This window comes from Malaclemys terrapin, chromosome 2, assembly GCF_027887155.1.
Source record: "Malaclemys terrapin pileata isolate rMalTer1 chromosome 2, rMalTer1.hap1, whole genome shotgun sequence".
Classification (NCBI taxonomy): domain Eukaryota; kingdom Metazoa; phylum Chordata; order Testudines; family Emydidae; genus Malaclemys; species Malaclemys terrapin.
The window spans coordinates 24,673,452-24,699,703 of NC_071506.1; the positions used below are offsets into that span (position 1 = coordinate 24,673,452).

The following is a 26,252-nucleotide window of genomic DNA, read 5'->3' on the forward strand; positions in this document are numbered from 1 at the left end:
GCAGGAGTTCAAATATTGACTGTATGGGTAGTTAGTCTTTAATGACTTCTGAGTACTCATTGTTTGAGGAGTTGTTGGACTAATTTCAGATCTACTGAGTCCATGTTCCAATACCAATATAATTGCAGTCTCACCAGTGTTAGGTAGGCATGGAGGCAGAACTAGTTTCTCTGTGATAGGACAGGTTGCTCGAGTACAGTGTAGGGAAGCTTGTACTACTCCTGCTACCCTTGTATCTATTCAAAGAACAGTTATAATGTAGAGGATTTAACTCTGCTGGGCTGTCTCTTGTCACATCTTAAACTCAGTCCTGTAAGGCTGTTATATGTAGAAGTCCCATGGACTTCAGTGGGTGTCTCTCACACCCAGGGCTTTCAGAACCAGGCTTCACGTGAGCAGAACACTGAAAAGTAGACCGGTCTTATGCATGAAGTCTCATATTCCAAGCAAAACTGTGGTGTTCACAGAACATGCCCTGATCTGTGTATGCCATTCAGCAGGATTTTTGTAAAGAGGCTGGGCAGAGGATCAGAATTTAAACCAATTACCTCTCAACTAATATGCAGGATACCTTGGCAAAGTGTGCCAGTCTTAATAATTAGTATGTAAAGCTACTTGGTCAGAAGGAGGGTGTCTCTTGGTGCATGTGCTTAGAATCACTACCTAGAAATAGACAAGGTCATGGTTAGTTTCAGCAGCAATCCTAGTTAGGATTGGTATGAAACTTTAGCTACTGTTGGAGGGCTTGATTGATTTTTATTTTCTGGCCAACAGGCAGGTGTAACCACTTGTTTTGGACTGTAAACAAACAGTAAAGAAACACAAAAATTGAGAAATAAGGTTTGGAGGCGTTGCGGGTGCAGGCATCAACTATGGAGCTTTTCAAGGGGAGAAAAGTGGATTGAAAGGAGTGAAGCTAATGAGAACAACAATATACCTAGATTAAATGTTTAACAGTAGTCTCCAATATAAAAATCTCCATTTTCATAGCACTTCAACACTTCATTACATTAGTTCAGTTAAGACTAAAATAAGATGTGTGCAGAAAACGCAGGATGTGGCTGTGGAATAATTCATGCACAGGCAACCATCTTTAAGATGATGATGAACATATATTGACACAGAAGGTTCAGAGTTAAGAAAGTTCTTTCCTAATACGTGGCCATTGGGAACTATTTCTTGTTCAGCCAAAGTGGTGTGATGTTTTTTTAAGAAAATCTTCCAAGCATGTCTTCTAGTTTGAGTAACACATTTTTGACAGATGTTTGCTAAATTAGTGTTCTCCCAGTTTTGATCAGAAAGAGGCCAAGATGGGATATTGCTGTCCTGTGATGGCTACAATGGCTAGAAATGCCTCATGTAGGCCACACAGTTACATCACTTCCTGTTAAAGAGTAATAATGGAGATTTAAGGTGAAATGGAAGAAAAGAGTAAAATGACCCTCCACATGCTGCAGGACAAGGTGGGTGAGGTAATCTCTTTTATTGGACCAACTTCTGTTGGTGAGAGAGAGAGACAAGCAATTTGAGCTTACATAGAGCTCTTCTTCATAATTCCCAGACCTGAAGGGGAGCTCTGTGTAAGCTCAAAAGCTTCTCTCTCTCTCTCTCTCTCTCTCTCCAACAGAAGTTGGTCCAACAATAGAGATTACCTTACTAACACTCTCTCTCATATCCTGGGACCACTTGGCTATAACACTGCATACCTCCGCATGGCTGACTAAACAATTCACTTCCCCAAAATCTGTATAGAACAGCATGTTTTCTTACAAATGCTCAAATATGAGATGGGATTCTAAAGGCTACACTTTACTTTCTTGTTTATGGTAGGAAAACATGTTTTGAAAAAGTTTGCTTTAATTTTCTTTTTAAATCAAGACTTCAGTACTATTTTATAATCCTTTTATATTTTCCTCATTAGATATGGATTACTGCTACCAAGCAAGGGGTGAAAGCTGGGACATTCTTCTGGTCTGTGTAAGTGACCTTTTATTTCTGGAGACCTGTAGCAAATAATTCATATTTAATTTGGTGTAAGTAAATGTTCATTAGTTTCCCTGGCTCTAAACATTCAATAGTTTCCCAGTCAAAGAAAGCTGCCCCCCCCCCTTTTTTTTAACCCCTCCCACCGCATTTCCTACCTCCCACTGTGGTCTCTTTATATAATTTTGTTAAATAGTATATTACAATGTGACATTTACCTTGGTCCAGATCTTGAAGACCTCTTTGTGCAGGGCTCCTGAGTTGAAAAGAAGTGCGGTTATGTTGTTAACATTCAGCTAAAGTTGAGCAATATAATTATCTGGCAGCTTAGTCTCAGGCCATGTCTAGACTATGGGTGCTACAGTGGTACAGCTATGGCACTGTAGTTATATCTCTGTAAATGCCTGTTGTGTAGTTCTCCCCTCCCCCCTGATTGCTGTAGAAATTCCCCTTTCCCATAGCTAGGTCAAAGGAAGCTACAACCTCACTGCGTCTGCAGGAGGGGTTAAGTTGGCAGAGCTACAGGGCTCAGCTGTGTACATCTTTCACACCCCTGAATGCCATAGCTATGTCAATCTAACTTTTTTTTTTTTAAGTGTAAGTCAGGCCTTATCAGCAACATATTCTTTTAACCCTTGGATGTGATGGGTGTTTATAGGAGCTTCTTCTGCCCTCCAACCACTTACAGAATTTGGCACGCTGAAAATGTGCCAGCACTGCACCCTAACTAATTCAGACATTTCCCCCACAAATGGACAGTCATTTTTAAAAGACAAATTGTTTCATGTTTTGGATAAAATATCCTCTTCCCCTTGCTCCAATCCAGAAAACTATTCTGAGGCTCTCTGCTGTTTTTCTTCTTTACTGCCTAATCCCTCATTCAGCCAGCTATCCTTCTAGCTGAAAATGGCTGGATATGTATCATTTCTGAGCTCTGAAGGATTACTAGTGTGAAGTGAGATCATCCCATTTTCTTTCTTCTGCCAAACTTTGGCAGCAGAGGTCCTGTTGTGGAACTCCTTTCTGGAAGAAAGCAGACTATGTTCAAATTGAAGTATTAAATGGATCTTTCCCATTTTTTGATTAAAGGCTTCCACCAGAATTGTGCTCTTTAATTTTGTGCAGCCCTTGAATATCACAGTGATATGTGCTATTTTGATGAAATGAGAATCTTCTGTAATCTTTTTGATGAATCCTGTGTGTGCTTCAGTTTCCCCCTGTACTTTGCATTGCTACCCAGTGGGGGCTACCGGGTTAAATCTGCTCTTGGGGCAGTGCAGGAGGCATGAAGTGTGTGTGCTGCCCAGATGTCTGTGGTGGACTTACTGCAGCATTAAAGGATTGGCTGAGGCTCACCAAGGTCAATGGAAAATCTGGGAAGACCATGGAAACCCCTGGTGGACAGCACGTTGACACCTAGCAATCAACAACCAAGAGGAAGGAAGTGTTCTCCCCATCTCTCAGCAGGAAAGCTGAACAGAGGCCAGCTCGAGAACAAAGGTCTGAGAGGTGACAGGCAGAGTTGACCTTTGGGAAAGGCTGGACTGCTGTCACCTTGGACAGACAAAGGGATACAGATTGAAATGGAGTCCATAGCAGCATGGCTGGCAGATTTCCTGGTGTCGCCAGATGAACCATGCTTCTCTGTGCTAAGGACTTCCAGGGCTATGTTCCAGTTGACTCATAAACCCTGCTTTGTTTCGGAAAGGCTGCCCGTGTAACTGCAAATACTTGTTGAGGTACCTGTGTCCCTGAAGAGAGTAAAAGTCTCTGACTAAGAGTATGTCTTCACTACCAATGTTGCGGCACCAGTGTTTGGGGAGAGCTGTCCTAGCGCTGTAAAAAAAAAAAAAAACACCACCCCCACGAGGGGAGTAGCTGCCAGTGCTGGGAGTGCGGCTCCCAGCGCTGGTGCACTGTCTACACTGTAAAAAGAAGAACAGGAGTACTTGTGGCACCTTAGAGACTAACAAATTTATTAGAGCATAAGCTTTCGTGGACTACAGCCCACTTCTTCGGATGCATATAGAATGGAACATATAATGAGGAGATATATATACACACATACAGAGAGCATAAACAGGTGGGAGTTGTCTTACCAACTCTGAGAGGCCAATTAATTAAGAGAAAAAAAAAAAAAAAAAACTTTTGAAGTGATAATCAAGCTAGCCGAGTACAGACAGTGTGATAAGAAGTGTGAGAGTACTTACAAGGGGAGATAGTCAACGTTTGTAATGGCTCAGCCATTCCCAGTCCTTATTCAAACCGGAGTTGATTGTGTCTAGTTTGCATATCAATTCTAGCTCTGTAGTCTCTCGTTGGAGTCTGTTTTTGAAGTTTTTCTGTTGTAATATAGCCACCCGCAGGTCTGTCACTGAATGACCAGACAGGTTAAAGTGTTCTCCCACTGGTTTTTGAGTATTTTGATTCCTGATGTCAGATTTGTGTCCATTAATTCTTTTGCGTAGAGACTGTCCGGTTTGGCCAATGTACATGGCAGAGGGGCATTGCTGGCACATGATGGCATAGATCACATTGGTAGATGTGCAGGTGAACGAGCCCCTGATGGTATGGCTGATGTGATTAGGTCCTATGATGATGTCACTTGAATAGATATGTGGACAGAGTTGGCATCGGGGTTGCCCCCACCCCTAATCCACATGAGTTCTAACTTGCTGGCTTAGGAGCAAGGGACCTCACTTATTTTCCTTGTCTGTTAGGAAAATATGCTACCACTAAATAGTCACGCTGGGCATGGTGATTAGTGGTTTTAAGTAATTCACATTATTTTGAATCTATTGTGTGGTTTCATAATTAAAAATGCAAACTTGAAATAATTCTGGAAGTAGGGATTCAGCCACTATATGTCTGAAGAGTGTGTGTGCTCCCCAAAATTATAGCGCGTGCACTTTTGGGCCCAGAATTAACGTTGTTTTGAGAATTTGTAAGAAATTTAGCAAACCCCCTTTATTATTCCCAAGTGATTTACATAATGGAGTGATGCAGACTCTTCAAACTTACCATATAGTTAAACTCACTACGTTTTGAGGAACAATTTTTTTAGGATTAATGGTAAAAAAATTTCTCTCCATTCTTTGTAACTGGAATTTACTTGTACAGGAGAAGCTGCTGAATGTTGTACTACAGAGAATTCAATCACCTATTGCAGACTTTGACAGCATAGGGGGACAGCCATGTAGTGAAACCATGAGCCAAAAAGAGAGATGCTGCTTTAACAGTTAGTCTGCGGTTCCAGATTCGGTTACACTATTATGCACTAGTCATAATTGTGTGATCGTTGCCCTGTAGTGACACCATGCACGGTTATGGCTGTTTGGGTGTCTGAACTGTGCATTTCCATACCTTAGAACGTTGGAACTTCTTTTAAACTAAATCCAAGAAATTCAGAATTAAGATTTGTAATGCTTGTTTTTGTGATAAATTACATCCCTCTAATGTTTATACCCTTAAATTACCATATACATCTTACCAATATACAATCTTAACCCCAGTTTAAAATGTTTCATTTTTTTGTATTCAAGACAAAAAGCTATATGAAAGGTTAACAACTCTGTTTAATATCTACTAGAAGAAGAATTTTTAGTCTTGCTATCCAACTGGGAAGTCCCAGTATTCTTAAGGAGGTTTTAGCAGAATAAAAGTTTCAAAATTGTAAGTGTCATGGTGCTGATTGAATGGCGGCATTCTAAATGTATCTGTAACTTTAGTGCCCTTGTGGCCAAGATGGAGTCTGCTCTGCAGGCAGCTCTGGCCAAGAGAAGGCACACGTAGGAACGCAGCAGGGAAAGTCCCTTCTATCCTGTTCCAAACCCCCCAGAGTGAACATGCACACACCGGAAGAGTATAATGACTATAGGAAAGTGAAATATTTCATCACAGAGGGATGAGAGGGGGAAAAGCAACATGGGGAATTATAGGGAGAACAGTAAAACAGGGTTGCATTCAACACAAGGCCCCATAGGCCCAGTGGTAGCACAGTCCTGCTTGGTGTCTGCCCTTTCAATGTGTCTGCACACAGAGTTCAAGAGTCCTGGGCAAAGGTCCAGTCCAGTGGTGAGTCTTGGGTGCTCCTGATCATATTCGGCGCCAGTGAACTTTCCCCAACAAACCCCTCCAGTGCCCTCTTTGCTCTCTGCAAAGCCACACAGCGTGATCACCTCCTCACTTAACTAGCTAAGCACCTCCCTCTTTATTACCAATGCAAAGTCACAAGCCCCAGTACTCACGGCCCCAGACAGCTCTGGGCAGCAGCAATACTGGGTCCAACTCCGGTCTGTCCTTCTCGGGCGAAGGACAATAATACTTCCTTATTTAGTTTCTCCACACCAGTCATGATTTTATAGACCTCTATCATATCCCCTTTACTTGTCTCTTTTCCAAGCTGAAAAGTCCCAGTAGTAGTGGGAGCAGATCATGTAAATGCTACTAATGTGAGTAGTCCTTACTTAGGCTGGCAGTACTGTTGACTTCAGTAGAACTACTGTTATGAGCAAGGACTACTCCCATGAATAAAAGTTTACAGGAATGGGTCCTTATCCATTGTTACATAGGATAGTAGACAAATGAACTATTTCCTTGAAAGTGGTGGCTCAAATGAGAAATAGTCCGATTATCCTCTATCTTTTCAGTATAATACATGGAGTTGCAGGAGATGTGCAATAACTTGAGTTGCAAAATGGGAATGACATTTGACTGTTAATGAACAAAAAAAGAATATTTGGCTTGTCTATGATAGGTCCTGATTATGGTGTTGGATGCAGCTCATGGTATACCTAATGATTATCTTCTCTGTACACGACAATAACTAAACCTATTTTTCTTTTTGTGGTCTAGTGTCATCCCCCATGAACGCAGAATATTAACAATACTGCAGTGGCTAACTCTACCAGACAATGAAAGGTAATTCATGTAGTGTTCTTCTTTGTAAACTTCTAACTTTTATCTTCTCTTTAAAAGTAGCTGGAGCTGCAGAAACAGATGGAATGTTAGTGTTAAAAATTATTCTTGCCAGCATTCAGTATTACTGTTCTTTGTAGCGCTTAACTTTTAACCAGCAGTGTTTCAATCCTCCTCAAAAAACCTCTGATGCGAATGTCCTTTGATTATTGGGGAACATTTAATTACATGGATTAATGTTGGCCATTTTATGCTACTTAGTCTAATGTGGCTTAATAAACTTCTAGTGAGTGGTAAATGCAGAAGCTGCACCCTGAGGCTTGGGAAAATGTCAAGATCTTAATTGTGTTTTTTATTACACAAGTTCTCACATGCTGCAGACTGCATAGCCCATGTGAGCTGGTATCGTGATCTCTCCTTCTTACGGAACTAAGGGAGAGTGAGCTTCCTCAGACTGTGCCCTTTATGCCTCCCTGCATGTGTTCTGATATCGAATGACGTTCTGGAGCAACTAATTGCTTAATTATACTTTCAAAAACCTCTGACTGAGCAACAATTTTTTACATATGGCAAACAATAGTTGAAAGGCTGACTTAGCATGACCAGGCAATTTCTTCTTCTTTTGTGGTTGAAAGCAGACTATTCTGAACAAAATCTTTCTTTCAGGCCTTATGTTTATGCTTTCTACTCTGAACAACCAGATGCTGCTGGTCACAGATATGGTCCTTTTGGCTCTGAGGTTAGTATAGTTTTTTTCCTGTATAAAAGTTACATATCTCAAGGAGCAACCATGCCATTTATGGAATATGTGCTAACACTTTACTCCTGAACTGAGGTGGCTTTCTTATCTCTCAGTGCTCTTCCTTATCTGTCAGAAAGGGAAAACAATTGGCTAAAATAAACAAGAACTTATGACCAAGGGTCATTTGACATTAAGAACTGTCTCTCTGTATAAAGTTCACATTATGGATGTAGGTATTTGATTGGCAGAGGTTTCAGGTGTGAAATTAGCTGGTATAACAGCACAATTTAGTGCTCCTTAATCAATTTACCCTTAAAAAATATACCCTATACATGAGAGGCAGAATAAGTTCTTTGTTTCTCTGGTATGTTTCCTTGGGTGACCGGGGAGGGTGAATATTTTTTTCAAAGTTGACAGTTTGAAGAAGCCTGGTTAATACTCTATTCTAGAGTTGGAAAACCATGGTTTTCAATATTTGGTCTATGAACAGGCGGTTTGGTTAGCCCTGCCAGTACTGTTCCCTCAGAAATGGATATAGGTGTCCTAATAGCATGAGATAGGGAGCTTTAAAATCCATCACTTCCCAGAGGTGCTTAAAGCACCCTACTCTGTTTTGTCCACTAGTGTGGGCTCCGGAGTGGTGACCAAGGATTCAGAACTCTCATGAATTGCACTGGTTACTTACCAAATTACTACATTTTTCAAGAACATGCAAAAGCCTGTACAGGAGCGTGTTATCTTGGGGATATGGAGAGGCAATATTAGTTCTACACCTAAATATTTAAACACTTGGCAGTTCATCTTGGACACTTTACTCAGGCAAAACTCTCACTGAATTCAGTGCAAATTGTGGAAGCGCAAGATTAGACTCTTAAAATTAAGACTAAATGTATACACTTCCTTTCAAAGCAAGCAACTTTTTATAAAAGCAACAGCACTTAAAATTTTGGAGCTATTTCAGGTACCTGTACTACTTGAGTTGCTGAAAGCACTTTGTTGGTAGCCCCACGTCTCACAGTGCACTCAAGGGGTGCATATGTCCAGTATAATCTCTCAACCTGTTTGCATAAAATCCTTGTATCTATACCTGTTAGAGACGGGAGCACTCAAAAACTATCCTTTAAAACACTTTAGAATGTCCAGGGTTCCATTTCCACTTACGTGTTAACCTCTTCTCATTTATTCATTCAGTAATTTTCCATAAAAATCTCTAAACTCTGAAAAATTTCTGTGTTCCCTTCCCTAATATCAGTCATGCCTGTAGATGAAGGCAATATCTCTGTTGTAACAGTCTGGATACAGACTCACAAGCAATAATATATGCATGTGATTAAATGTGAGCCATTATTAATAAATCACTATGCACCAGCAATGTCATTAGTGCTGTGCCAGGCAGAATAAAGACTCTCTGGTCCAAATAACTTCCCATCTAAAATCTATAAGCCAAAATATTTGCTAAAAAGGGAAGACTTCTGTTTGACTGTCTGCATGTGTCTTCTCATTGTTGGCATTAATGGGCAGTAACTTCAGAGTGTAGCTTTCTACAGAACAGAGACACTTTCTCATTGTGTCTTTTCACTGAGGTAAAGGAAAATTTGAAGATGAAATTCCATATGTTCAAATTTAGGGTTACCATATTCAAACATTTAAAAAAGAGGACACTCCACGGGGCCCTGGCCCTGCCCCTTCCCCGCCCCCATTCCAACCCCTTCCCCAAAGTCCCTGCCCCAACTCTGCCCCCTCCTCTGAGCACCCCACATTCCCCCTCCTCCCTCCCGCTCTGATCTTGGTTGGGGGTTGCTAAGTGCTTCTCTGCTCCCCACTGGCCCTACAGCCCCTGCAGCCTCTGTGCCCCCCACCTGCCCTGCCTCTGCGCCCCCCTGCAGCCTCTGCGCCCCCTGCCTGCCCTGCCCCTGCGCCCCCTGCCCCTGCAGCCTCTATGCCCCTGCCTGCCCTGCTCCTCCTCGCCCTGCAGCCTCTGCGCCCCCCCACCTGCCCTGCTCCCCTGCCCACCCGGCAGCCTCTGCCTGGCGGGGGCTTCAGACGCTCAGTGGCGACCGGGGCAGTGCGGGTCCCTGCAGCCCCGGCACACGCCGCACTCCTGCCCCGCGCCGCAGCCTCCTTCCTGCCGCGCGGGGTGACGGGGCTGCAGGAAGGGTCCCCCAGTGGCCGGGGGGTCCCTGCCCGTGAGGGAAGCCCGAGCCGCTGGCTGGGCCCGGCCTCCCCGTGGTCCTGCGGGCTCGGCTGGGGCGCGCGGTCCGCCCGGCCTCCGGGGGTAGCAACGGCCCCTTCGCCGCCTTCTGCGGCTGCGACCCCTCCTTCCCCCACCTGAGCTCGCTACAATGTAGCCGGGCGGCTGGGCTGTGCTGCAAACCCAGCGGATCGTGCTGGGGCCGGGCGGACCCTGGCTTATGCTGCCTCCCTATTTCCCTGGACATGTCCAGCTTTTTGGCAATTCCCCCCGGACGGGGATTTGAGCACCAAAAAGCCGGACATGTCCGGGGAAATCCGGACGTATGGTAACCCTATTCAAATTTGACCTAAACAGGCTCTTTGGACAAGCTCTCTTAGGGCTTAATGCTATGAGGTGCTTCGCTCAGTCACTAGGAGTTGAGATTCTCAGTACCTTGTAGAATTAAGATGTTTCCCAGTGGTAGAGTTTCTAGCTAACCCTTTCTCTATGCAATGTAGGAAGTTAATTGGGTCTTTTAGAAAACGGTAAAAAATAATCTTAGAATTCTTCTGGATAGCTATCTAAAGTCTAGCCTGTAATTATATGACTAAAGCAGGGTGATTTAAGAGGTCGTTGTTGTTGTTGTTGTTGTTGTTAAATAGCATCACATATTGACTTTCATTGAATGGAGAACAGGCTGTTCTATGGATGAACATATTTCAGTTCCCAAATTTACAATAAGACATGATTTTGTAAATGTGGATTTAAAAACAAACAGCAGCTGTCTAAGACTTGTTAGGGGCATGATTTTAGGAGGGAGGAGCTAGAAAATATTATGTTTATCTTGGTGCTTCTTCCCCCTGCCCCCCCAGTTTCTGGGAGCTCTGAGCCTCTCCTAAATCAGCCGAGAAGGAACCCCTCAGTGGGACCCCACTAAGCTGCTTCCTTAGTAATGGGAGCTTGACCTCTGCATGAAATCATTCTTCTTTGTACAGAACTGGCAGAACTTAGACACTTGGAATGGTTCTGACCAGTTTTTCCTCTGTGGCAATTGAGCAACACACTGGAGCTTGGAAACAAGCTCTTGAACATTGTGTAGCGTATTTAAGAGGGGTGTGTGTGTGTGTGTGTGTGTGTGTGTTCGTGAAAATCTCCTTATAATGAACGATTCTTGCCTCATAGTCACCAAGTTGAGGAGCAGCTTTGCTGCTGACTTCTCTGGATGGGCAGGGGGGGAATATTCAACACACCTCTTGCAATGTCGAGTGGATGTTTAGTATAATTTACTAACTCACTAGCTATAAAATTAATATATATATATATATATATATATATATATATATATATATATATATATATATATATATATATATATATATAAATAAATTTTATAATAATAATAAATAAAATAATTTTTAATTTTTTTAAAAGACTTGATCCTGCCTGGTGCTGATCATTTTCAACTCCCAGGGACTTCAGTTGACACTGAAACCTTGCAAGAAGTGCTCAACAGTCTATACATTGAGTGCACAGTACATTAACATTTAGGAGTAAAAAGGAATAGAAGCACTCAAAATTTGTGGGTGAAATTCTGGTTCCATTGATTGAAGCCAACAGAACCAGGAGTTTGCCCAATATGTTGACTACAATAACTTGCAGTATGGTTTGTTTTTATTAGGTGTTTCAGTGTAACGTTGTTTTTAATGAGACCTTCACAAACGGCTCTTTTGAACTAGGCAATTTGTTATAAAGCTTTATTTTCAGAATGTATCGATGAGAAATTTAAAATGTATGCCTGCCCTTGGTTATTTCCGCAATTCTGTTTTTCTTTTCCCTTCTGTGCTTCTGCAGTGACACTGATGGGTTGTCCTTCTGGGACGAGAGGCAGAGCTTTGGCTGGCTAGTTCCCACCTTTTGTTATGTCTAGAAAGGGGGGATGGATTTGTTCATCTTCTTCCCGAGGGGTCCCCTACCCCCCAAAAAAGAAATAACCCTTTTCTGATTCTTTTCAAGTGAGGCTACGGTTTGGCTGGTTAACAAGAACTTGGCTTTTCTTCCTAGCTAACTTTGAAAAAAAAAATTATTTAAAAAAATATATAAATATACATACTACTGTAAGTGCTCTAAGTAGATCAAAACCTGTCACGCCTAAACTCTATTCCTGCTGCTCCTCTAACATGCCGTCTTGGGACGGCTCTTGTAAGTGTTCAAAATATCTAGGTTTCTTGCACTGGCCAGTGTGTGTCTGGCACTGTCAAGCTCTGGCTGAGTTTATTCAGGGACAGCGTAAAATGAGAATCCTTCCTTTCCCTGCTGCTCCTCTCATCAGGACTGCACAAAGCTTGAAACATTTTAAAAAGAAAACTCTGGTGCTGCTTTATTAAAATGCCTTTCTGGAGAGAGACGAATGAGACTGGACTAGAATCTCCTTTCCAGCTGCTTGCCTTGGAAGCAATGAAACAGCATGGCAGATGGTAACACTTTTTTGTTTGTTTTTTCTTCCCCCTCCATTCATAAAGCTCTGACTGAACAACCGAGAAACTGGCGAAGTAGATAGAAGTAAATATGATTATAAATCACTGACTTTCCTCAAGCCCGTTTAGCAGGTTCCATTTCCCCCTACCTGCCTACTTAGCTGTATTATCTCCCTGTAGGTGTCATCTCACACCATTCTCAGATGGTCCTAAGCAGTGCTGAGAACCCACAACTCCCATGAAAATTGATGGAAGGTGTTGGTGCTTAGCATCTCGCAGGTGCAGAACAGGCCAAAACTGAGAGCTGTGCTTGCAACCCTGCATATCTTTAAAGTGGGGCTTATTGGAAAAAGGAACACCGGGCCATTCCAGTCTCTTCTTTTGTAGCATTCACAGACAAAAATGAATAAGCCCATTTCAAATGACTTATTTTAATAGCTAATGTATTGCTCACAAACGGTGCCATATTGACAGCTCTGGAGACTGATGTCCTCAATTTATCCATACAACTAGTACAAGGTAGTCAGCAGCAATGCAGATTTCTCTCACACTGTCCTTAACAAATTATTAGATTATTCAGAAGGTGCAGTCTCAATGTTTGCCACTGAGTGGTGGCTTTGTAGTACACAGATGCTTCCAGCTGAACTGGTAACCAGCAAGTCAAATGTTCCATGTTTCATTAAGATCCTTCCCCCCCCCCCCCCCCCCCCCCCACACACACACACACACAAGAATTTGCAAAAAAAAAAATTTACACCACCAAAAATGTGAAGCTGATACTGTTACATATTTTGTGTATTTATTTGTATATTTTGTTAATTGAATGACACTTGAAGAAATACTCATAACACTACAGTATGTATTCATGAAAATTGGCCTGATCAACCTTTTCCTGAAATACCAATTTCATTTGCTCTTATGTTAGTTGCTTGAGTAACTATCCCACTTTCAAGTACAATTTAGTGAGCTCCTCTGTAGAGAGAGACCTCTAAATTGTCCCTTTACCAACTCCTATATTATTGAAGAAGCGTTGATCTTCATGCTCCTCAATTTGATGACGCAGGTCACTATAGTATCTGATGCTAGCTGAGTCAGGATTTCTGAGTCCAGACATCTCTCTCCGCCAGTACAGGAGAGTAGTTATGGCTCACCTCTTACTCCGCCTAAGAGACCTAAGAGAAAGATTACTCCTAAGAGGAGACAGGAAAGACGAGTTGCATCTCCAAAGAAAAGAAGAAAAGTACATAAAGTGGATCAGTATTCTGCGGAATCCCGTCGGAACAAAGTAAGTTTACCTGTGTTCCAAAACTTTGACCGAAGTGTCAGTTTGAGGCTCTTATGTAGCTTAATTTTTGTAACTTGGACTCCCTTCTATACTTCAGTTTGGGAATTGCAAAACAGACCTTCTATAACTGTACTGAAAAATCACTGCTGGCAAAGCAGCAAGGATATATTGAGTCTTTCGGGAACTATGTTCTTCCTATTTTAGACTGTTCACTCTAGGGAAAGCCTCTTTAGGACCTTTTTAAAAATCCATCAAACAGAGGGAGCGTGAAACAAATCTCTGGGAAGATCTTATCAGCGTCACCAACCCATTAGATTTTTATCATTAGTCTCACAATACTGGGTGTTCTTCTTTAAGCCCCATTTCCTGGTATCAAGTGATTGATTGTGAGAATCTCTGATTTATTTATTTTTAAATAAAACCAAGTTTCTAGTCTTCATGGCTCTGGAGAAAAGTTGAAAATGTGACCTGAGTGTAACCTGAAGGCTCAAAAACCAGATGGCGCGCGCGCACAAAAATCTCATTGGCTGAAAAATCTTGAGACTTTTGGGGGGAGGGGAGACGGGATGAAGGGCATGCAAATCATGATTTTTGAACCCATGATTTTGAGTCTGGCAATAATGCCTTATGATGGTACTTAAGTGTCCAAAAAGGTCAAAGTTGGAGGTTGCTTCACCAGGAAAAGATTCAGAGAAAGGATGATTCTTAATAAATGAAATCTTTCCGTCTGCTACTAACTGACAACTTGGGAGGGGCTGTGGACCACTTCAGCATCCCTTCCATTCAGGGATTTTTAAACTGATTGTAACCCAGTTCATGGGGCCTAAAAATATCTCCTGTGGGATCCAAGCAAAAATCTTGACACAGTACATTTTCAAAAAGGAGCAATAGAAACTCTTCCCAGTAGCTTTCAATTCCTGATTTTAAAAATATATACTTCTGAAATTAATCAGGTATTCTGAGACTCATCCTGGAACTGAGGGGGAGAGGGGAATCAGTCATCAAGTGTAAGGAAACTGCCATTTCCCACAATACCTTGATCATTGATAGTCTACTCAAGAGGGAGGCTGATAATCTTCTTACATGAATGATGTCTCCTTCAATAAACTACACAGGAGTTCCCCTTTCAGAGTAGTTTGCCAATTCAAGGTCCTACTCTTTTTGGCATAAAATATGTCCTAGGTGGCCTCATAATGGGAGTTTGTGCATCTCCCTCTCCCAGCTGGCTTCTCTTCTCTGGATGAATATTTCATCCATCCATACAAATTTCCATGCAAACCCAGTTGTGGATTTCTCACTAAGCCTTCAAAAACCTCAGCTTATTCTAGCACAAATTATCATCCATATCCAGTGCAAATTAACCCTTTAGTGCCAGCATTTGTTTATGCTCATTGAGAGCAATGGGATGTACCACAAGACTAGTCCCTAGGAGTTAAATCCTTTCCTCTCTCATACATCAGCATCTGGCTAAAATAGGTTCTAGCATGAGTTTTCCTTCTGAAGAACTATTTAGTAACACTGATCCGCATTTCTCAGTTTCAGACCTGTTCCTCTTATAATAATGTCAACTGTTTTTTTTTCGATGCCATCTCAGATATCCACACCTATCTTGGAAAATAAAGCCTTCCAAAGATCTGAGGTAGTAGAGGTCAGCATGTGATCTGAGCAAAGGTACACATAAGACTTTTATTCTTTCACCGATAACTCCTTGGAGGTTACATCTGGACAAGAACATGGTCTCAGGGCAGTCCCACATCCACGTAGAGTATCCTCACATGAACGTATTAATGACATTCAGTATCAACCTTAGTCTGTTTAAAAAAATAAATAGAACTTTTTAAATGAGAACCCGGTGAGAATAATGGAGGTGAAGGAACTAAATGGAGGTTCTCTGGCTGTGATCATGTGAAATAGTGTGTGGGGGGTTGTTTTTTGCCTTAAAAACAGGATTTCCCCAACTAGTTTGTTATCATGGTATCAAAAACAACTTTGCAAATCCCCAGCTGAAATTTGGTGGATATAGGATCTTAGAAAAGTACTGTGATTTGTGGTTTCTTATCACATGTGGAAATACTATTGCTCTATTTTAAGAACAGCATAAACTTGTTCCATGTGAAGAAAACGTTCATGCGAAATCCAAGAGGATTTGCAGTTCCCAGCTTTCCTAACTGCAGAGTTACAATTTAGAGGCTGAAATAAAAGACCTAATTTCCTTACTTGATTGATTGAGATACAATTTAGAGCTGACTGAAAAACGGACTTTCCAATTCATGGGAAAAATCTGATATTTTAACAGTGGGCTTTTGTCCCAGTTTGGGACAAAAAGTCAAAATAGTGAAATTTTTCATGGAATGAAAAGTTCTGAAAAATGTTGATTCAGAATGTTTCATCATTTTTGAATGAAACTAAATGTTCATATTTTCCTAAATAGGAGCATTTAGTTTTAGAATCTTTTCCTCTCTGTCTGAGCTGCTGCAGTGTCTCCTGGGAATTGTAGTTCTGTGTTCTTCCTGCTCCCCAGCTGGATTCCATCTCCTTTGGTGCACAGAGGTTTCTCCCTGTGGCAGAGTCACCATCGTGCTTCATTAATTCATGTTTGCTTAATTTCTTGTATTACTTTGATTATTTTCAGAATCTACAACTCCACGAGGTGGGTGGCAGTTCAATCAGAAGGAGAGCTTGCAAAACGTTTAAATTAGGGTCAGGTTGACGTTTGTAAGTGGAAATTTCCCTTGGGAAATTGTTGAAATCGACCTTTCCGAGTCGAGATTTTGACAAAATTCTGTTTTGCTACAGGAGAGTTGTTTTTTGTTCCAAAATTTTTAACTGATCCAGTTAAGTGTGCAGATGAGAGATTCAGCATATAGTGACGAACAGAAATGTTGGTCTCTCTCTCTCTCAAACTGTCCTTTATCTAAAATGTACGGAGATTCAAAGTATTTATCGTCTAATAAAAAATAGTTGCACTCGCTTCTGTTCCTGCTCAGAATTGTAACTTGTCGGCATGCTGTCATAATTTTGCCTTTTTATAAAATAAAAAATAATGTATTTATACCATTTTAGGTCTGGGCATCCTTTTTCAAAATCTTGCCAGAATTGTCACTTGATCCTTTAGAGACCTTGGCTATCAAGCTGAAGTTGCCTTCTTTTTTTTTTTTTTTTTTTTCCTCTCCTACTACTTATAATGAAAGACTGAGGGCAGCCATTCTAGCACCAGATACCTCCTGGAGCACCCTTCACAGTGGCTTGGGATTTTCATATGAACACTGAGATTGAAGCTATGTACCATGACTACGTAATTGGTGTTCGGAAAAACTGAAAAGCTAAATTCCATTTGAAGAACAGCATTTAAATCAGTTCTCTCCCCTCTCTCTCTCTCTCCCCCTCCTTCCCCCTCCCCCCCCAAATCTTCCCCAATCATATGCATTTTTCTAATATAGTAAATCTGCCTTTGCATTTACCATATGTTTAGGGGGTCTGTTGGAGGGATAGGAATAGGATCGATGATCTCTTGTAGTCATCCAACAACATCCCAATAGAAGATTTTTTTTTTTTTTTCTTTGTATCTTTCCCTCAAGGAAATCAAACCAAGCTCATGGGAAAGGAGATGACCATTAGGTCAGGGTGATAACTACTCAGCCAAGGATCTGCCTTTTGATCTGGAAAGTTAACCTACCAGAATTCTGCTGAGGAAGTGCCACCTGTAGTGAAAGAGGGAGCATTGTAATGGTGATTAACTTCCTTTCTTTCTGCAAACTTTGTACAGATGATAAATCCCCTAAGGGATATTGACAAGACTTTAGGACAATTAATGGATGGACTGAAGCAGCTGAAACTACATCGATGTGTCAATGTTATCTTTGTTGGAGACCATGGTAAAAACTCTTACTTGTCCTTTCTTAGTATGTAAATATGGATAGAAACTGATGCTTGAGCAATTTCCAGAGCTTCACTGTGCTTAGTCTCACACACACACACACACACACACGCGCGCGCGCGCGTTCTTGACAGGATCAGAGCCTAAATGAATATCCTATTTTAAAAATTCTTTTTAAAAAGTAAAAATATTTATTCACAGGACACTGACAATGTAAGCCCAGCATTTAATTTGCCTGATAATTACCTTGTGGGGGAATTCCTTCTTATTTTAACTATTTGGTTTAACTGTGTGCACATTCATTCAGAATTAAGCCTGTTGTTTTTTGGGGTGTGAGCCACACAAATAATGTACAATCTCTCCTAGCTGCTCCCTAGCAAGTGTGAAGAGCTACAGTCTGTCCCCATGTCTTTTTTTTTTTTTTTTTTTTTTTTAAGTAGGTTAACTGTCCAGGGAAATGTTGTAGAAGCCTCATCTCCTTTTTAATGACAGTAGGAGAAGAATTTTGGAACAGTAAGTTTCCATGGCAATTAGGAGGACAGCTGGTCAGATACAGAGGAACAAAGTTGGGGTAGTTATGAGAGACTGGGCCCAGCTTTGAAGGGTTATGGAGGAAGGAGAAAAGTCCCCAAGAGTTTGGATTGGGGAAAGAATAAGTGGCAAAAATGGGCAGAAAGACCAGAAATAGAAAATTGTGACTTGAAAGGTCTCTGTCACTTGGAAATTCGGGAAAACTTCACAATAAGAATTCCTAGTAAAGACCAAGAAATTCCAGTGAAAAATACTATAGGAGAAAGAAGGAATATAGAGATCGTTTGGGTATGTTTTGAGGTAGAACTGTTCTTGGCATAACATTTCAGTGGAGTTACGAAAGGTCTCTAATTAGAGTAATAGTACACTAAATGAGTCATGATTTGCTATGGGATACCATGCTATTCAGATAAGATTTGTGTGTGTGTGTGTGTGTGTGTGTGTGTGTGAATGAAGTGCCAGATTAACGGTCCTGGGCAGTAAAGTTCACTCTCTGCCTACAAAACAGGTACAGCACAGTGCTGCAGGTTTCTCTACCAGTTATGTCTCCTCCCTGATGTGGAGGGGATGACTGCTGGGGTTCTGGGGAGAGTTTATTTTCCAAACGTAGTCATTCCTTGTCTAGAGGCTTTTGAACTTTACTTATTAAGAATTAGATTGAGACCACCAGTACATAGGCCACAAAACAACTCTCTGATGGTAACAACTTTGTTCACTCTACCTACAGTTGATTTAGAATACACCACCAAGATACAATACCTTTGTGTGTTTGTGTCTCCTCTCTTTAAATTGTATTTTAAAAATTCCTTTGAAACTAGGAGCTGATCTTAGTTCTTCCGTGAGTTAAAACTGGATGTATAACAAGTGTATGCTCCCTGGACTGGCATTGCTGTTCTGACACTGGCATTTTTGTTGTGCACATAGGTGCAGGCACCAGCCACAATTTGGTTCTTAAACAATATCTAATGTTGGTGATTATCAATGCTGCCATCAAGAAGACATTAACTAAAAGAGCTTGATGTTGGTGAAAGCTGAAAACAAACAAAGGTGTCCATGTGTCTGATAGTTCCTTGGCAGGTGGAATAGTTCCAGTGACCACTCTTGATGACTAATTCATGAGTGTAGTCTTTCCATAAGCTTGAGGTTAGGTTACCTGCTAGGAAGAGAGGAATAGAATGAGTATATAAAGAAGAAATGTTTTGTTTTCAAACGATTTCTCTGAATCCAGAGATTGATGCCTATATTTTAGGAAATAAGCTTGTTTCACAATATAATTCTCTATTAAAGGAGTCTTATTTCCCTTCCACAGGAATGGAGGACACCACTTGTGAAAGAACTGAATTTTTGAGTAACTATCTGACTAATGTAGAAGATATCGTATTGGTGCCTGGGTCTTTAGGACGCATTCGCCCTCGATCTAATAATAATCTGAAATGTAAGTTGATTTATACAAGTATCGTACTATGCTGGTGCCTGGAGCCGTCGCTAGATATTTGGCAGCCATGCACAGCTAAGGCAGAGTGTGGGTAAGAGAAAACTGTGAAGTGTGAATTTGAGCAAATGGGCTTAGTGATGATAGTATATGAAAAATCTGGGTATTTTGCAACATGCTTTTAAGAAGTTGCTTGGAGCTCTAAATTATGAGACCATTTGAAACATTCTGGGGATAATTTTCTTGAAGATGTATCTGGTTTTGCAAAAACCAGATTGAGATATTTCAAGATTACAAAATCCAAAAGTACATCAGAGCCAATGGGTATATGTTAAAATCAGTACCTAGATTAAAGGTTTAACTATGAACAAATGAATTCTGATGTTGTCTAAAGGACATGTGTAAAGATCTGTTTTCAAATACCAGTGTTTCACTGCTGTGTATCTTAAGCTTTTTAGAGCATAAAAATGAATATTCACATCATAACCTGCAAGTATTTCACAGTACACTCAAAAATAAACAATGTTGTGATTTTGGTGGGCTACCATAAAGACTAAATTCTTTCTTTGTAGATTCTACCTAAACTATTAGTAAAATTCCAGTTACAACTTTTTTAAAGATCTTCCCACACCTATTATCTCCTATGAGTGAATATTTTTGTGTATCTTCCACGGAGAACTTTTTAAAAAGCCTCCGTTGTCCCTTCGTTGACTCCAGTGAATTTTGCTTCAGTTTTCGGTAGGAGTAGGATCAAGCACTACCACATTAAAGTTCTATAGATAATTAGGTGCACCATATTTTACTGTTGTGCAAAGAGGACTGAAATAGCGTGAGGAAAATCATTCTTTCAGTTTTCCCTGATGTTGAGCAAGTTTTTTCTTTGATTGGGGCATGGTGAGAACTTCCAAAGAGAAGATCAGTTGTCCTCGCTAATCCCTGGCACAATGCCTCTGGGTTTTGTTTTGTTTTTCACCTCCATTTGCATTCATTCATCTCCTCTATGGGTCTCTTTCTATCCTCTTCTCCCTGAATGTTTGTAATTGCTTATAAATGAACAATTCAAACACAAAATAAATAGGCACATTCCCGGGACTTGGAACAGAACTTTAAATGGCAAATTACCTAACTCTTTTCTCCCTCCTCCACTATTTCATGCCTTAACACTATCTTCATTCTCGCATCTTTGAAATAGATGTGCCTGTGAATTGTACCTGAGATTGAATGTGACTCATTTCAAAGCCAATCAATATCATGCCTTAAGCAGCCAAAATAATATGGTTGAGAGACAAGGTTCTTCATTTTCTTCCAACTCTGTTTTCTCCTCCGGGGCCTGAGAAATGCTGTTTGCTGGCCCTGGAAGAAGTGAGACTGAGAATTTAATGTGGGTTGTCCAAGTGGTAGTACAGCTTACATAGAGTAAAGTCCCAAGGCTTGCCCAGAATTTTTTTTCAGTTATTTCATTTAGTCACTTATTCAGCTGTGTGTAATGCTAAAGCAGCCAAAAGAACCACAGCTTTCTTATTAATTATTGCTTATAAAGATGCTTATTCTTGCACTTAAACACTCTTACAGAAAGCTTTTGCAAAGTCTCAGATATGACTACTTACTTGTTAGATTAGATAGATGATTTTCAAGACATTAGTTTAAAATTTTTATTTCTATGACTATTTAATTTCAGGTCTAAAGTATAAAACGCTGATCAATGCTGCTATAAAAATTGTGGGTAATTAAGGAAAGGCACATTAAAGGTGTATTATTGCACATCATCTAATACATTTTGCTAAGATAGGATAGCTTTTAAAAGGAGCCTGGACTCCTGAAAAGCGTGCTTACCTTGTAACTCCAATAAACAGATGACTGTTTTATGTCTGTGTCTCTTTTAACAGATGATCCTAAAGTAATTGTTGCCAACCTCACAGTAAGTATTTAGCACTGGCATATTATATCTGTCTACAGTATATTGTCTATTTTACATGTTAATTTGGGGACTTATTCAGCATCCCCTGCTCACTCTTTAGTCAGAAAACCAACATTAGGCTGAAGATAGAGAGGTAAATAGGGCCCTTCATGAGTAGGGATTAATGTTTGTCATGAGTTCCACTGGTTGCTGCAGTAGTAGCTTTTATAACCCTTTTGGGTAGTACACAGCCAGAATGTCCCTGATGCTCTTGAGTCCCTGAATTGAGCCGATTTATTCCTTCCTTCAGAAATGGAAAGTAACCTTTTTATGAGTAAACATTTGAGTAGTACTTGGAAGATGCAGTAAAAATCCATTTGATATCCCTCCACCTTAACCTTGTTTTTACGAAATTCCCATTCAATATATACTGATTTATCAAATGTAGAAGCCAAACTGCTTTTCAATATGTTTTTTGAAAGGTTATCTATTCAGTATTCAGGAGTCTTCTGAAATTAAGCTTTGGTCAGATATGAACCGTTTTGCATATCACTGAGGAAAATGTGGTGGAGTTTTGCAAAAACACTCTGTAGCGAGAACAAACGTGTCAAATGTGCATAGAACATAATTCAAAACTCACCTGTCCTTAGGGAAGCATTGTATAAATAGTGTACTGATACAAATATGGTCCTTTAAATTGTTGTGCAAGATCTGGGATATATGTCTACTATACGTAACCTTGAACTCTGAAATCAAGCAGATTGTATGGTTGAAGCCACACTAGTGATGATGACTTGAAACAATATAGCTTCTTACAATTATCTTTCAGTGTAGAAAGCCAGACCAGCACTTTAAACCTTATTTGAAACAGCACCTTCCCAAGCGTTTGCACTATGCTTACAACAGAAGAATTGAGGATATCCACTTATTGGTGGACAGAAGATGGCATGTGGCAAGGTAAACTGTGGGTGGTGGGAGGGGGTGTGTGTGTGTGTGGGTGTTTTTTTTTTTTTTTTGGTCTTTTCTGCCTTCTCTAGTTTAATTATTGGCAGTTTTGAATATTCTTAAGCTATTTAGCAATTAGCCAGGCAAAAAAATAATCCTATTTAGAGAGGCAGGCAGTTTATACTATTACTTTGCTTTTAAAGACGATAGAAAAGGAGGCATCTTTTCTACTGTCAACATCCTTTTGTGTTTAAAATATCTTTTGTTTGTTCCTTTTGATCTGTTGATAAAATGATATATTAAATCAAGTACAGCTAGTCCTTTATTCATAAAGCTGAGTCAGTGTATTTTTTTGGTAGAGAGCAGGACAGATTTATGTTCTTGGCATATCTTGTGATGGACTTTAAGAATTGGTAGTTCTCTTTCAAATATGTTGCTGCCAGTCACTGTGTCAGAAGTGTATTTGCATGCAGTATAGTTGTAGCTGTGTCGGTCCCAGGATACCCACCTTGTCTGTCTAATAAGTGTCTTTGACACTTTGTGCTAATCTTCCTGTATTCATGCAAAGATCTTTCTACTAAAGCAGTGAATGGGAAATCCCAATTGCTTTTTCAGACTGGATGCAATTTCAGTAGGCAAGGTGACAAGTCTTCTTTCTAGAATTTCTGATGATGGTTCTCAAATTTCAAAGAATTAAATTCTGGTTTTAGGCCTACCATTTTAACAATTTTTATTGATACATGTAGCGCTAGACAGGAGACAGTTTTCCTGTTCTGCAAAACTTGGAGTATAGAATTTTTCCTATTTTCTATTTTTCCTATTCCACATCCAGATGAACCCATGACCTCCTTTCCAGGTTTTTCATGATTCAGACTAGGGACTTGAACCTGGGTTTTCCACTCCCAGTTGAGTGCCATAACCACTAGGCTCTTGGCTATTCTGGGGTCAATGTGTCTGTCTGGTTTTGACCTGTGAAACCTTTCCTGACAAAAGTTGTTTGTCAAAACTGGTATGTTCCCTCAAAGTTTTGGTTTAGAACAATCATCATTTTCCAACCCCCTCTCCCCGCCCCACCACCAAAAAAAAAAAATACAGTTGGAAGATTCCCAAACTGCTCTAGATACAGGATGGGGAGAAGAGGTAATAGGAATAATATTTTACTCAAGATTTTTTCCCCTTTCATCTCAGTTCAAACTTTGGCAGCATTATTTGCTACTGCTCTTAAGAGCTACCTTTTAATGAGTAATGTAACTGTAATTCATGTTATATTTATAGCTGGGAAAAGACTATTTCTGTAATAGTTACAGATCTGATTGCTTCACTTCCAGTTTTGAGGACAAAAGCCAACTCTGAGAGAACATCATCTAATGGGTGTACAAACTGACTTTTAGGATGGCAGCCCACTGGACTGCTAGGCAGCCCCTGTGATGCTGCTCATAAATCTTAGTGTGTAACAAAGCTAGTCGTTATATTTCTATGATTACCGCTTACTTTCTTCATGTGTTTCTCTTCCTTCTGAGTTTCTCCCATTTTCTCTCCAGGTCTGTTTCTCCTTTGCTTACCACAAGGTGAAAGAGTAAGCAGGTGAAAAGGACTCAATAGCATTGTAATTTATTTATAGATTCTAGGACTGGAAGGGACCTCGAGAGGTCATAGAGTCCCCTGCCCTCATGGCAGGACCAAATACTGTCTAGACCATCCCTGATAGACATTTATCTAACCTACTCTTAAATATCTCCAGAGATGGAGATTCCACAACCTCCCTAGGCAATTTATTCCAGTGTTTAACCACCCTGACAGTTAGGAACTTTTTCCTAATGTCCAACCTAGACCTCCCTTGCTGCAGTTTAAACCCTTTGCTTCTGGTTCTATCCTTAGAGGCTAAGGTGAACAAGTTTTCTCCCTCCTCCTTATGACACCCTTTTAAATACCTGAAAACTGCTATCATGTCCCCTCTCGGTCTTCTCTTTTCCAAACTAAACAAACCCAATTCTTTCAGCCTTCCTTCATAGGTCATGTTCTCAAGACCTTTAATCATTCTTGTTGCTCTTCTCTGGACCCTTTCCAATTTCTCCACATCTTTTTTAAAATGCAGTGCCCAGAACTGGACACAATACTCCAGCTGTGCCTAACCAGAGCAGAGTAGAGCGGAAGAATGACTTCTCGTGTCTTGCTCACAACACACCTGTTAATACATCCCAGAATCATGTTTGCTTTTTTTGCAACAGCATCACACTGTTGACTCATATTTAGCTTGTGGTCCACTATAACCCCTAGATCCCTTTCTGCCGTACTCCTTCCTAGACAGTCTCTTCCCATTCTATATGTGTGAAACTGATTTTTTTCTTCCTAAGTGGAGCACTTTGCATTTGTCTTTGTTAAACTTCATCCTGTTTAACTCAGACCATTTCTCCAATTTGTCCAGATCATTTTGAATTATGACCCTGTCCTCCAAAGCAGTTGCAATCCCTCCCAGTTTGGTATCATCCGCAAACTTAATAAGCGTACTTTCTATGCCAATATCTAAGTTGTTAATGAAGCTATTGAACAGAGCCGGTCCCAAAACAGACCCCTGCGGAACCCCACTCGTTATGCCTTTCCAGCAGGATTGGGAACCATTAATAACAACTCTCTGAGTACGGTTATCCAGCCAGTTATGCACCCACCTTATAGTAGCCCCATCTAAATTGTATTTGCCTAGTTTATCGATAAGAATATCATGCGAGACCGTATCAAATGCCTTACTAAAGTCTAGGTATACCACAGCCTATTAAAAAGGTGCTTTCTGACTTTCTGAGAAGCATTTGTTAGAATGCTACTGATTTAGGGCAACATGATCCTAAACAGCTTCAATCTGTAGGTGTCCCCAGTAGGGAAGGGCTTCTACCTGGGAATGGCACATTACCCAAGGCTAACAATAGCTGATGTCAGTTATTCCATATGCATTGGTTTCTTTTCAAGTACATCCCAGGCAGGTGATGTCTCAAGTTTTTCATTCTCTTAAATAATGGCATAGTATTAAGTTACGTTGCGCCATCCGTTTAAGCAGAAACACTCATAGTTGTCAATGGGGATTTCTGTTAAGAACTGATGACACAATACACCTATTAAAATACTGAGCAAAATTCGGTTTTAAGACTTTTGAGAGTAATGGGAGGACCCATGTGCTTGTCCAAATCCATCGTTTCCTTAGTGGAATATATTTAATGCTGAGGGAGCATCATTGGGAAAGCGAGAAATGAATTCCCATTTAACATTTTAATACATTTCAAAATTATAATCCCTTTTGTCCTCTTTGGAGAACTGCCTACCTAACTTCCCCCTAGAGTTTCATTTGGGTATGGTAGTGTGTACTGCTGGTGCATCCACTCTGGTGTGGAGGATGATTGTAGTTCGTGAAGTGTTCTGGGATAGTTTAGGGCAAAGTTTCTGTATAATTGAGATGACTTCACTCTGTGTGTGTGTGTGTGTGTGTGTGGTTTTTTTTTTTTTAATTTTATTTATTTATTTTTATTAAGGCTGGAATTTTCAAAGGAACCTGTAGAAATTAAGTGCCCAAATCCCATGACATTCAAAGGGAGTTAGGCTCTACCTCCCTTCAACTCCTTTTGAAAATCACAGCCTAAATTTTAATCTTCTGAAACTACATTGCCAGGTCAGCAATAATTCTTATGATTTTACATTTCAATATAGGAAATCCATGGATGTTTATAAGAAACTATCAGGAAAATGCTTCTTCCATGGCGATCACGGATATGACAACAAGATCAATAGTATGCAGGTATAAGCAGCAAAGTAACCTTTTGGGGAGGTATCAGAGGGGTAGCCGTGTTAGTCTGAATCTGTAAAAAGCAACAGAGGGTCCTGTGGCACCTTTAAGACTAACAGTTAGTCTTAAAGGTGCCACAGGACCCTCTGTTGCTTTTGGGGAGGGTAAGTGTGTGTGTGTGTGTGTGTGTGTGTGTTAGAATTTTTTTTTTTTTAAGAGTTAAAGCA

General features: G+C 40.5%; 1 protein-coding gene across 5 annotated transcripts in view; it reads left to right on the forward strand.

The window, feature by feature from the left end:
• Positions 1–26,252, forward strand: part of ENPP2 (ectonucleotide pyrophosphatase/phosphodiesterase 2) — a 118,708-nt gene that overhangs the window by 70,869 nt on the left and 21,587 nt on the right. For 3 of the 5 annotated variants that reach the window (XM_054018749.1, XM_054018747.1, XM_054018748.1), the window contains exons 9-17: positions 1,922–1,977; positions 6,838–6,903; positions 7,567–7,639; positions 13,422–13,574; positions 17,341–17,449; positions 19,292–19,417; positions 21,301–21,332; positions 22,141–22,268; positions 25,950–26,037. In XM_054018749.1, coding sequence (XP_053874724.1) covers positions 1,922–1,977; positions 6,838–6,903; positions 7,567–7,639; positions 13,422–13,574; positions 17,341–17,449; positions 19,292–19,417; positions 21,301–21,332; positions 22,141–22,268; positions 25,950–26,037 — 831 coding nt within the window. The remainder of the gene's footprint in view (positions 1–1,921; positions 1,978–6,837; positions 6,904–7,566; positions 7,640–13,421; positions 13,575–17,340; positions 17,450–19,291; positions 19,418–21,300; positions 21,333–22,140; positions 22,269–25,949; positions 26,038–26,252) is intronic. The other 2 variants (XM_054018750.1, XM_054018751.1) reach the window with 1 other exon arrangement.